General features: G+C 44.1%; 1 protein-coding gene across 2 annotated transcripts in view; it reads left to right on the top strand.

The window, feature by feature from the left end:
* cped1 (cadherin-like and PC-esterase domain containing 1) overlaps nucleotides 1-13,897 on the top strand; it is an 81,909-nt gene that overhangs the window by 39,351 nt on the left and 28,661 nt on the right. Inside the window, exons 7-14 of one of the 2 annotated variants that reach the window (XM_029761103.1) lie at nucleotides 2,419-2,549; nucleotides 2,650-2,722; nucleotides 4,662-4,826; nucleotides 4,979-5,083; nucleotides 6,835-6,989; nucleotides 8,118-8,188; nucleotides 10,298-10,484; nucleotides 11,144-11,321. In XM_029761103.1, coding sequence (XP_029616963.1) covers nucleotides 2,419-2,549; nucleotides 2,650-2,722; nucleotides 4,662-4,826; nucleotides 4,979-5,083; nucleotides 6,835-6,989; nucleotides 8,118-8,188; nucleotides 10,298-10,484; nucleotides 11,144-11,321 — 1,065 coding nt within the window. Of the gene's footprint in view, nucleotides 1-2,418; nucleotides 2,550-2,646; nucleotides 2,723-4,661; nucleotides 4,827-4,978; nucleotides 5,084-6,834; nucleotides 6,990-8,117; nucleotides 8,189-10,297; nucleotides 10,485-11,143; nucleotides 11,322-13,897 lie in introns of both variants that reach the window. The other variant, XM_029761102.1, reaches the window with a different exon arrangement.

Here is a 13,897-nt window from a genome sequence, read left to right as displayed (position 1 = left end):
ACAGAAGAAAAAATCACTAGATTCTGTGAACATGATGACAACAGTAGAGCAACAACACGGAAAAAGGACACACTAACGAGGAACAAGAAAAAAAAACAGAAGCGCTTCTTGAATGGCACAATTCAGAACCTTTTATCAGACATTCAAGAGGGAATATTCATAGATTAAAATGCCCTACTATGAATTCTTTAAAAGACGTATTTTTGGGTTGTCAAGCCAACAGTCCGGGATAGGGACACATGCCTCTGCAAAACCCACGCCAACCTCCAGTTCATGGTGGACAAACTACAGCATCACAAAGTGATCAGCTGCAGCAACAATGAGAACCTTATTGAGTCTATGTGCTGTAAGATCCCGAAGAAAGAGTGTATGTACACAGAGTTCTCCCTTTGCCAAGCCAAAGAGCTTAAACATCTGGCTTTGATGCTGGTGAGCAGACATGGTGGTTTGAGTGGAAAAACAAAGCTGAAGAGGGAAACATGGAGAAGTTCACTGTACATTTGACAGTATTAGAAAAGGTGTGTGGCACACTGCATATTCTACTGGAGGACTTCTCCAAAGGATTGGAAGAGAAGTTGGGGAAACATGTACAACTTTCGACACCAATACTCCAAACTGAGAGAATTAAAAGAGATCATCGTGCATATTGACTTTGCAGAGAACTTAGGGGCGCAACTTTCACTGGCGACGGGGGGACGGGGGGGATGGGGACGGGGGACAGGGGGGGACGGGATGGGGGAGGGGGGGGGGGGGCAGCATGTCCTCCTCACATTCTGAAATTGCATTTTTGTCCCCAACCAGTTTTATCATTTGAATGTGATACAAAATGAGGCAACGGTGTGCTTTAGGACCATGCAGACACCTCAGAGCGGTTGGGTAGGCTGTTTGGAGTGTTTATCCGACAGGATAAAACAAATTATTATAATTATTTCCCCCCACTTCTAAAACCAAAGTTTTGCCACTGAGAGAACTACCTGCGTAAATACACCAGTGAAATCCAGGCAGTTCACTTTGGGGATTCTCACATGCAGGTGACCCTCCACTCCTGCGTTGGACAATGATACCGTTTCACTTTGCTCACTGAGCTCTTCTATGCGGATGACCCCTCTGCAATCTGGGTTTATCTCTCAAAAACACTGGCCTACTTCCTTGAGCGCTGCCCACTTTTGGAATCTTACTTTTTCTTAAATTAATTAAATGTTCTACAATGGTTGTTGATCAAAATGTTTGCCATAAAATATTGTTTTCATATTTTTATTTTTTTTACGTAGATGTCATTTCCACCACACCTTGTCATTTCCACCACACCCATATTTTTAGGTAAATTAGTATATTGTGTATAATTTACATTGATTGATTTGTTTTAGATAGGGAAATCATATGGTTGTTATCATAATCTCACAAAAAGGTTGGGTGGAAATATCTTATTTTTTTTATGATAAATAAATCTTTTCAGCTGTCACAAAGGCAAGTTTATACATTCAGGCGTTGTGTTGAATTATTAATTTTAGGAAAACCTTAAAAAGCACTTAAAATAATATTCAATGCAAGTTAATGTACAAATATATAAGAAATGTGTAAAATGTATAAAAAAAGAATTGTATGATATTTCATTTTCAAACTAAATGGATGTTTAATGATGTGATGGAAATGACATTTGTCTATGGCTGTCTGAGAAAAATGACGAAAATATATCAATTCCTGAATAGTACGATCGCAGCCATTATCAGATATTATTTCTAGACAAATCAAAGACAATTATAATACTGGTAAAATGGTGTTTCAAGACATTGCTGGGCCAAAGTGCCCGAAGTTGCAGAATCAACCATGCGCGCGTGCATGTGTTGCTGTGGACTAGCCAACCATGCTTCGGATTTGAGCACAGTAATGCCTGATTCCCAACCCTGTCCAACAGTCACTCACTGGCACCTTATTGGGATTATCTCAAATGAAATCTGTCTCTGTCAGATGAAATGTAATGTAATCTAACTAGATTAGATCTATTAGATGTAATATTGATGGGACTGAGAGAGTGGTTGGAGTTTATCTGTCATATCAAAACTGGGGTTGTGGATTAACGAATGTGGACTGTTACTGCCACCTGTTGGAACAGAGTATCAAGTGTTTCTTTTGCCGCGGCAGTGCGTAGCATGTGAACAATTCCTTTAAAATATGAAATGGAATCTCTCCATATGAGCTCGAATCAGTTATTGCCTTGACTGATACTGAGGTGTTATAATTAAGTTGGACTCTATCCAACTCTGCTGGGTACAGACTTGAACTTCTTCAGACTTTTTTTTAACACTGACAACTTTTCTCTCTTTATCCTCCCCCTCTCTTTCTCTATCCCATTTTCTCTCTCTCTCTTTCTGTCTTTCTTTTTTTTACTCTCGCTTTCTCCTTCTCTTCTCTTCTCAGCTCAAGCCCTTTCTTCTGCAGCAGCTGGGTCCTGATGCATCCCATGAGGCCTTGGACCATGTGAAGGAGGTCATAGGTCAGGTGTTGAGGGTGGCAGCATTGACCAATGAGGAGCCTAGCTCTCGGCACAGGTTAGCCACCCTCGGATCAACCTCACAACTGTTCAATTATTCATCTTTGTACATCGTTCTGATTTGTCACTATTCTATGTGACTGTTTCTCCTGCAGTAGGTGTCTCCTGTGTTTCCAGCTGATGACATTCACTCTTCAGTTCAGTGGTTCCCTTCTGCCTATCATAGTGAAGGTAAGAGGGGGTTATTGCTTGGTCGGCACATTACCACTGTAGCCGGTCTCTACTGATGCTGTTTTAGAGTAGTCACTAGGTGGTGCCATAAGACTGTGAGATTGCAACATTCAAAGATGTCAACATGCATTATGTATCCAAAGGTATGTGGACACCCCTTCAAATGAGTGGATTTGGCTATTTCAGCCACATCCGTTGCTGACGTGTATAATATCGAGCACACAGCCATGCAATCTCCATAGACAAACATTGGCAGTAGAATGGCCTTACTGAAGAGCTCAGTGACTTTCAACGTGGCACCGTCATAGGATGCCACCTTTCCAACAATTCAGTTTGTCAAATTTCTGCCCCGCTAGAGCTGCCCCGGTCCACTGTATGTGCTGTTATTGTAGAAGTGGAAACTTCTAGGAGCAACAATGGCTCAGGCGCGAAGTGGTAGGCCACACAACTTCACAGAACGGGGACTGCCGAGTGGTGAAGTGCATAGCGCGTAAAAACCGTCTGCCCTCGTTTGCAACACTACTGAGTTCCAAACTGCCACTGGAAGCAACGTCAGCACAAAAACTGTTCGTCGGGAGCTTCATGAATTGTTTTTCCATGGCCGAGCAGCCGCACACAAGACTAAGTTTACCATGCGGAATGCCAAGCGTCGGCTGGGTGGTGTAAAGCGCGCCGCCAGAGGACTCTGGAGCAGTGGAAACGCGTTCTCTGGAGTGATGAATCAGGCTTCACCATGTGGCAGTCCGACAGACTAATCTGAGATTGGTGGATGCCAGGAGGATGCTACATGCCCCAATGCATAGTGCCAACTGTAAAGTTTGGTGGAGGAGGAATAATGGTCTGGGGCTGTTTTTCATGGTTCGGGCTAGGCCCCGTAATTCCAGTGAAGCGAAATCTTAACGCTACAATATATAATGACATTCTAAACAATTCTGTGATTCCAATTTTGTGGCAACAGTTTGGGGAATGCCCTTTCCTGTTTCAGCATGTCAATGTGCACAAAGTTATATCCATACAGAAATGGTTGTTGAGATCGGTGTGGAAGAACTTGACTGGCCTGCACAGAGCTCTCACCTCAACCCCATCGAACACCTTTGGGATGAATTGGAACGCAGACTGCGAGCCAGGCCTAATTGCCCAAACTGGTCAGTGCCCGACCTCACTAGACCTCTTGTAGCTGAATGGAAGCAATTTACCAACATCTAGTGGAAAGCCTTCCCAAAAGAGTGGAGGATGTTATAGCAGCAAAGGGAGGACCAACTAGATATTAATCCCCATGATTTTGGAATGAGATGTTCGACGAGCAGGTGTCCACATACGTTTGGCCATGTAGTGTGACTTCCGAGTTGAGCAGAGAAGAGAGAGTCAGTATTTTAGCTGTTGTGCTGCATACATGTGGGGGTTGCATACAAACACACATGTGCACTCACACACGCACATACCCATGCATGCACACTGCTGAGTGATACAACTAGTCACAGTTATAAAAGCCATTTCACTTAAAGGGCCTCCCTTGAAGTATTTTAATTGGTTTGACCCAGAGATGCCTTCCCCTTTTTCCAGATTCCAAACATGGTGTCCATTTGGTTCCACTCCTATAACCCGAGCCACTAATGAACATGATGATGTTTCCTTCTGTAGGCTGTATATCCTGTTCCATGTACTCATCTTAGGGAAACCAACATGTCTCTTAAGGTTCAATGTGACCACTTCCTTCCTTGAATTCCCCTCATTGCTTACACCTCTCCAATATGTTCAGACCTCTAAGTGTGAGTCAGGGTAGAGGGAAGGGATCCGGTCATTGTGTTGGCACCCATTCATACGTTTCCTAAGGTATTAAGATAACTCATATATCCAGTAGGTGGCAGAACATGTTTACTCTCAGTACAGTCCCTTAATGAAAGCCGTTGCTAAATTTCCCATAATCCCTGTCTGAAAGGCTGAGACTGACCTGCACTTTGATGGGCTGAGGGACCCAGGGTTTGACGGACAGATCGCAAAAGAGTTCATCCTAGAAGATGCTCTTCTCTTCCTGCTCCCAGCACACAGTGGACAGGCCAGTCTGAAGAGCCCTTCACACACCGAGACAGACAATGGACAGAGGGTACTAAACAACTGTGTTTAACTTAATAAATTCCTCAATCTATCAGGGCAACGACGATGGACTATTTTTAACATGACAATTTCAGAGGGAAATTTGTATGGATATCATAATTCCACTGACCTTCACAATTTGTTTTGTATGTTTCTGGTCAGTATGGTGGCTGTGGGGGGACATACGGTCTCTGTCTACCAGAACACCAGACTCTCCTCCTCCTCCAGTTCCTCCGTCAGCTGAGGACACCAGGGCCATTTGAACTGGTAAACCTCTATTCCATGTTATTCTCTCTTACAGTGCATTCGGGAAGTATTCAGACCCCTTGACTTTTTCCATATTTTATTACGTTACAGCCTAATCAATCTACACACAATACCCCATTATGACAATGCAAAAACAGGTTTTTAGAAATTTTTGCAAATGTATTAAAAATAAAAACTGAAATATCACATTTACATAAGTATTAGAACCTTTACTCAGTACTTTGTTGAAGCACATTTGGCAGTGATGACAGCCTTGAGTCTTATTGGGTATGATGCTACAAGACTGGCACACCTGTATTTGGGTAGTTTCTCGCATTTTTCTCTGCAGATCCACTCAAGCTCTGTCAGGTTGGATGGGGAGCGTCGCTGCACAGCTATTTTCAGGTCTCCAGAGATGTTCGATCGGGTTCAAATCTGGACTCTGGCTGGGCCACTTAAGGACATTCAGAAACTTGTCCCAAAGCCACTCCTGTGTTGTCTTGGCTGTGTGCTTAGGGTCGTTGTTCTGTTGGAAGGTGAACCTTTGCCCGGGTCTGAGGTCCTGAGCGCTCTGGAGTAGGTTTTCATCAAGGTTCTCTCTTCGATCCATTCATATTTCCCTCGATCCTGACTAATCTCCCAGTCCCTGCCGCTGAAAAACTTCCCCACAGCATGATGCTGCCACCACCATACTTCACCGTAGGGATGGTATTGGCCAGGTGATGAGCGATACCTGGTTTTCTCCAGATGTAATGCTTGACATTCAGACCAAAGTTGAATCTTGGTTTTATCACATCAGAGAATCCTGTTTCTCATGGTCTGAGAGTCCTTTAGGCTCCTTTTGGCAAACTGCAAGTGGGCTGTCATGTGCCTTTAACTGAGGAGGGGCATCCGGATGGCCACTTTTCGATAAAGGCCTGATTGGTGGAGTGCTACAGAGATGGTTGTCCTTCTGGAAGGTTCTCCCATCTCCACAGAAGAACTCTGGAGTTCTGTCAGAGTGACCATCGGGTTCTTGGTCACCTCACTGACCAAGGCCCTTCTCCCCTGATTGCTCAGTTTGGCCGGGTGGCCAGCTCTAGGAAGAGTCTTGGTGGTTCCAAACTTCTTCTAAGAATGATGGAGACCACTGTGTTCTTGGGGACCGTCAATGCTGCACATTTTTTGGTACCCTTCCCCAGATCTGTGCCTCGACACAATCCTGTCTCGTAGCTCTACGGACAATTCCTTCGACGTCATGGCTTTCTTTTTTGCTCTGACATCCACTGTCAACAGTGGGACCTTATATAGACAGGTGTGTGCCTTTTCAAATCATGTCCAATCAATTGAATATCCCACAGGTGGACTTCAATCAAGTTGTAGAAACATCTCAAGGATGATCAATTGAAACAGGATGCACCTGAGCTCAATTTCGAGTTTCATAGCAAAGGGTCTGAATACTTATGTTAATAAGGTATTTCTGTTTTTTATGTGTAATACATTTGCAAACAATTCTAAAAACGTGTTTTCGCTTTGTCATTATGGGGTATTCTATGTAGATTGAGGAGGTAAAAAAAATATTTAATCCATTTTGGAATAAGCCTGGAACGTAACAAAATGTGGATAAGGGGAAGGGGTCTGAATACTTACAAATGCACTGTATAGAGTATAACCAGATTCATTCTGAAGCATAATGTAATCAATGTTACAGAACACTTGCAGTGATTCCAGATTGTAATCATGTTATTTAGATTGTCTGTATTCCCAGTAATTGAAAACCTGCCTGTATCCAGCTTTATCCCGCAGCTTCTCCACAGCGCTCTCCTATCCAAGACTTTCTCTTTCGATCGTTCCCTAGAGCGGAGGAGTCTGGGAGTGGGCTGCATTTCTCAGCATTGTTGGACAGAGTCTGTTCTCATTATACAGAGCAAAGGAACCAGACTTACAGGTGAGCGCAAGCGTGCACACGCACACACACACGCACACACACACACACACACACACGTCAATCAGTTCACATGAGGTTCTGTTACCTTGCTCAGTCCCCTTGGTGTTGTCTTACTCTCCATATATTTGGAAAGGATAGACCAAACAAAACAAAAAACAGACAAATGACTGGTCTGGGGGGGAATAAACTTGGCTGAATTTAAGGATGGTTTTCGTTCCCCAACCCCTCCTAAGCATGCCTTCATTAAGCCCCTGGCACATGTACGTTAGTCTGGCTGTAGCAGGAGAGAGGAGCTTCAGGCCCAATCCACTCAAACTGGAACAGCATTAGGTTAAATCCCTTCTTGGCTGGGTGCTGGCTCCACTGGCGGGCCCCATCTGGCCTCCCATCCTTCCCAGGGCTGTGGCACGTAGCTGGGCTGCTGGCACTCAGAACACAGCCTCCCTTTGCCTTCGGGCTGGGTGGACTTCTGGGGCTGAGCATGGAGCTAGGAGCATGTAGCACACTCACGGGCAGGGAACCAGGCGGAATGATGAGGGTGATGGGAGGAGAGGGAGGTAGTGGCGGAATGGGGATGGTAAGGGGTAGAGGAAGGGTTGGTGATGGAAGGGTTTGGAAGAGGAGTGGAAGGGGAACAGGGTGCTGGATGTGGGAAGTGGAGGAAACGGGTGTGGAGGAGAAGAAAAGGGAGAGTTTATCAGGCTAGAGAAAAAGGAGGGAGTATCTGGAGAACAGCCAGTATAGTTTACTTTCATTGGGTGAGGGTTATAACAAGTGTTGATAAACACCTTTGGACCTCTTATAGGCTAGGAACCAATTGGAATGTTGACGCTGGCATGGAAAGTGTGTGTGTGTGTGTGTGTGTGTGTGTGTTTGATCACCATATGTGTGTTTTTACTATATCCATATTTATGAATTTGTGCAGTTGGTTTGTGTGAGACTGTGAATGTGATTGATAGACTTATAAAAAGGTCAGTTTATTAGAGGGCATAAAGTCTGTCATCGCTCTTTAGTTTTTTTTTATTGCAGGGACAACCCTCAGAATGACTGAGTGGATGTTCCCATTATTCCCTGTTGCAATGGGACATTTTTTTTCTAAATAATGACAGTCTTCCATGTTTCTCATAGGACCAATGAAGCAGAGACACAGACCGGGTGGGACCAACGCTCAGGCTCCCAGGACCTCCCTGGAGACAAAGGTGAGGTGCTGCTCAGGTGTAGGCTAATTGGCTGGCTCTGGAGCACCTCACCAACAGTTTGCATAGAAATGCATTGGAATTAGAATGCTGTATGTCTCAATGGTTTGAAGTGTGACGCTCCGAGTTCACCAGAGCTCCACACTGGGAGGCTTACGTGTCTTTTTGAAGAGCAAAACTGTTTGTGGAAGGTACTACACCGAGCACAGACCCTCTCGCTCACTCAACATTGTCGATATACGTCGAGTTTCCTTATAGGCCTGTTTGGCAGGAAACTGTGAAGCCAGCTATATAGCCTATTTCTGTTTGAGTCTTTTATTAAAGAATGTGAAACAATGTTTCTGTTTGATCCTCATGCATAGCTTTTCTTTATACGGCCTAAAATAAATGTGTTCATATGAGCAGAATGTTGTAGGTTATAGCATACCTATTTTTGATCAGTTATAAATAAAAAAAATTATAATAATTTAAAGCAGAAAAAATGTATCTCGTCAAAGGCCGACATTTCAATTTAAAAAATACTGCATGGATGGCTATGATAGTCCAGCAATCGAATTGCAAGTCTTTCTTATGCAAATAATCAAAATATTATTCTTAAAATTATCTTGCACTGCTACCCTCATTATTCATTATTCTCAGAGGAGCAGAACAAGCAATGGAACCCGAATTTATCCTCTGTGCGTGGAAAAATATCCTGGCGCATGAAAGCTACACCAACAGATTGGAACAACAGACCGCAAATAAGTCCTTCTGGAAATGCACAGAATATGATGCTTTCGAATGCCGAGGGCGCATTACCCTCACTGACGGCGTTAACTCCAAGTTAACCGAACAATTTTCCTACATATGACGCCTTTATAGTGACCGGTCGATCACAACAATTGATAACCTTTCAGACAATAAAGAAAAGAAGCATCTGTACCATTTCAGACAGTCAGATTCTGCTCGGTCATAGACTGTTCGGTATTGTTTCCCTGACAACAATACACGTTGCTGATTGATGTGCTGTTTGTTGTTGTTGTTTTTTAATGGTATGGTAGATGTGTTTTCTTTCTACTAAAAGTCATTGTATTTAACGAACTTCAAAGTACTTTTTAGGAGTGAGTGGTCTGCGCGCAGGCAGCTCGAGATAATTTCATTGACAGTTTTGGTTGCCTAGTGATGGACTTTAGCCCCGCTTAAGAAGCGGCATTCCTTTACGGACAAGTTAAATGCCCATTCAGTGGCGCTAAGAAACTATCTCCAGAGAAGGTTTCGTGGCCACATTTAAAAAGCCATAGTGTACCCTTTCAGACAAACAAATGCTGTGGCCGAGGCGCGTTCAAGGCGCCACACTTTATATACCCATATTTACGAATTTATGTAGGCCTAGGCTACAATATTCTGCCCATATGAACAACATTTATTTTAGGCCATAACAATATTTTAGCCATACATGATTTAATGAAAAGCAGTAAACATACACCTCATGGACACAATCGTGCAATATAGTTAACATACACAAAATTGTTTCACATTCTTTAATAACCGACTCATAAACACAATCATGCAATAGGCTACAGCTGGGTTCACAGCTTCACCCGCGCATCACAGCTTCCCTGGGGAACTCGATGTATTGTAGCCTCACGCGGACGAAAGAGCAGAGGAGTTGGCTTCTGCTGCAGTGTTCAAGGTAAAACAAATTACGCGTTGTGGCAGTGGTTCGGGTGGGTAGGTGGCCCTATTGTGCTCTCTGCATCTCCAAACTGCTTGAGGTTGGCACACACCAGAGTCAATTGCTTCCACAGGAAGAGGGCTTCCCATTCTCTGGGCTTGTGCTCAACACCTGTGGACCCTGTTATTAACATTCCTCCCATTACATAGTGTGTGTGTGTGTGTGCTGGTGTCAATGTCTTTATCTTTAATCCCTTTGAATGGGGACATACACACACACACACACACTGAGCATGCATGTTTTAGATAACCGTCTTTGTTCTTTGATGCTCCTTCTGATGGATAAATGTCTAACAGTATTCTGAATATGAAAAATACAGTGGGACACGGTGTGACTATGCAAGCCTTTTTATCTGTATATAATCCATTCTCTCTCTCTCTCCCTGTGGTGTGTATCAGAGCGGTGTGTGGACCCCCACCTCAGACAATTGTACACAGACCCCCCTCTGACCCTCAGCCCCCCCTTCAGTCCCTGGGTGAAGGACTACCGCGCTGAGGTCCCCTTTGATGTGGTGACCCTACGCCTCCGCCCTGAGCCAATCAGCCCAGCCTGTCACATACACCTGGATGAGCACAGAGGACCTAGGTGAGACCCTCCCAGCCATGACCTTTCAAATGTAGCTGGGTCACATTCAGTGAGATGGTAGGTGTTAGCAGTCATATAGTTAGATCTCCAACAAGCCCTTTCATAGGTTAAATGGATCTAGTCCTATTTTGTTTACACCCGCCCAGTCTTCAGGTCTATAAGTGAGTTATACCATCTGAATTCTGGGAATGTGTGTTTTCAGTCCAGTGTTTTGGTCAGGGCATGTTTCCATGTCATTCTGAGTTCTACTCTGTGTGATTGTAGAACTCTGTTTCTTATGTCCGTAGCTTTGATCTCAGCAGCCAATCCCTGATTAGCACCCATTAGACTCAGTAGCACTGGGGTCAGAGGATTGACCTCTGACAGACACACACACACACACACACACACACACACACACACACACACACACACACACACACACACACACACACACACACACACACACACACACACGTAAGACAGCCACACACACAGCGCTAAACGTGACATTTAGGAGTTATTCTATAATCTGTCCTCTCTCTCACCATCCTGTATGTGTGTTTTCATATCTCCGCTCTGTGTGTGTGTGTGTGTGTGCTTGTGCTTATGTGTGTTTCATCTCCCTGGACCTCTCTGGACCTTGTTTCTGAGAATCTCTGCCTCTGTTTTTTCCACAGAACAGCAAATTACCCAGTCGGCCTGGGCAACAGCATAATCAACATCCTAGTGACGGACGAGTTGCTCACCACAGAGCCCGAGCCCGTTGTCATGACAATATACACTCTGCACATGTACCGCGAGAGCCGGCCCAGCCTGCCCATGTTTGGGGAGCATGTGATGTGTGGCTTCGTGCAGGTAGGTGGTGCGGACAGGGTGTTTCTACACGCTTGTAACTCACTACCATACACTCACAGATGGACAAGCACTGTCAGAGATCTGGGCCAGTATTCACAAAGTCTCAAGAGTAGGAGTGCTGATAGAGGATCAGTGTTTAGTTTTAGATTATAATGAATAACTGTACATGGATAGGGGGGGACCTGATCCTAGATCAGCACTTTAAGATGTGTTTTTGTTCTCCATTATGAGTAAAACAAGGTAAAAATGTAAGGTTAGTGGGACTTCATGTTCCCCGTCAAGTTAACCAAGAGTGACTTGCTGTCTGGGGTTCACTGACTTTACTGGAGGACCACGTCAGAGGAACACAAAATACAATTTCCCTATTCTCTTACCATATTCAAATGAGACGCACTATTGACTTTTACAGAGCAATGGTTTCAATTCCCAGAGCATGGGAAGTGTTTCCTTCTATGAGCAATGTTGGTCTGGCACCCAACACAAGTTTCATAGCATGTAAACAAAGGAAAATCAATTCATTTGGTTGAGAAGGAACCGTGCGGTTCCTTCGTTTTTACAGCATTGGTCATGTCGGCGGTTGGGTTTCACCGAGGGAGCCTTCGCGGCTGGTCTGTGTAAAGTTTAGTGTCGGTTACGGCTGCTAATGGCGTCGAGAGGCAGTGGAGCAGCAGCAGTGTCGAGATACAGTTGGTTGATATTTGGAAGCCGGTATTTTCCAGATTACCGTTGGAATGTGGAGGAGCGGGGTCGGCCGGAGAGGTAAAGGGATTGAGAGGGTCCAATGTTCCCATGAGTTCCTGTGTCAGGGGCTATATTTGAGCTTTCACACCCCAGTAAGAGTTTGGTTTGGGATGTGGTCCAGGACGCCCTGTCCCTCCCTCACCTGACCCCCCGTCCCCCCCCCCCCTTTTCCAAACCTCCCACCATATCTCCTGATGCATCTTGGGTATGAGGGTGGCGATGGGGGCAGTGTCCCGGGGCGGGGCAGGGTTGATGGAGCGGAGCCTTAGCTGACCAATCAATGCAGGAATATGAGCCGTTAAGAGGAGGAGCATTTCTGGACATTACAGTGATAGAAACAGTTGGGAACAGTGGGGTAAGTTAAGTCAGTTATTTATATTCAGTATCACTCCATCAAGGGAAATATAGTATTCTTTCTAACAATGCTATCTACATAGATTTTAGGATGTTGTGTATCCCTGGAAATAATCAGAATTCATGTAAATGTTACAGTTTTGAAAACATAGCTTGTCCCCAAAAAGTGGTCTCTCGCAACAATTTATGGGGTAAATTAAGCCGCCTACAAATGTCTGTACTGAATTAAATATTGCCACTACATTTTTAAAACCATGTCTATCTTTATTTCCCAAACACAATTCAACACAATCGCAATCACTTTGTCTTTTAATCATTTTAAGCATCTTTTGACACACCTAACAAACACTTTGTACTTAAAAAAACACTTAACATAGGCCAAGCCCTGGTGTTACCTCATCCCAGTGATAATGCCTACTATTACGCCTGGGAAGAAAATACCTACATTTGCTCAACTTGCCATTGGCTCAACCATTAGCTCAACTGACCCCATGGCCATTGGCTCAACTTACCCTAAGGCAAACATTTGGACTATATTACCCCACACAGCTACAAGGATGCACTTTCATGCTAGGTTTAGGACCTCATATTGAAGCTTATAGAGACCCCAACTGATGTATTGGGCAATCTTTGATGATGATCTACTTTGGTTTAAATACAAGCGTCATGGAACTTCTAACACAATAAATTAATTTGACTTGGTGGAAATCTGTTTTTTTGGACCTAACTTGCTTACCTCTTTTTCCATGTGTGTTTTTTCCTTCAGACTCCATGAAATGATGACCTCTTCCTAAATATTTGGTCAAATTATACATTTTGTGTATGGTTTCCTAGAAACCAGGGTGCCTCAACTTACCCCTTTGGCTCAATTTACTCCACTACATACTTACACACACTGGCAACCACTTCTGAGCCTCATATGGACACACACATACTATATAAATACACACACACACAGCTCATAACAGTCCCCGTGATGGTTCTCCCCTGCAGGTAGTGTGAGGGCTGTGGTTATTATGGTCCATTGGGAAGAGCTGACTGTCTCCCAAATAGTTATTGTGGTCACCAAGCGGTCCTCACATCCCAGCAGGCATAAACCATCCTCTACCATAGAACATGTGGTAGAGGATGGTTTTTGGTCAGAAGCGAACGAGAGAAAAGAGGAAAAACAGACTGAATCCTTGACAAATTGTTCACACAGCACAGCCACCAATGGTTTCCTGGTGCTATTTGCTATCACACTGGATTATAAACTCAGCAAAAAAAGAAATGTCCTCTCACTGTCAACTGCGTTTATTTTCAGCAAACTTAAGATGTGTAAATATTTGTATGAACATCACAAGATTCAACAACTGAAACATAAACTGAACAAGTTCCACAGACATGTGACTAACAGAAATTGAATAATGTCTCCCTGAACAAAGGGGGGGGGGTCAAAATCAGAAGTAACAGTCAGTATCGGGTGTGGCCACCAGCTGCGT

This window comes from Salmo trutta, chromosome 8 (assembly GCF_901001165.1).
Source record: "Salmo trutta chromosome 8, fSalTru1.1, whole genome shotgun sequence".
NCBI lineage: Eukaryota > Metazoa > Chordata > Actinopteri > Salmoniformes > Salmonidae > Salmo > Salmo trutta.
This window is presented reverse-complemented; position numbering and strand designations above follow the sequence as displayed.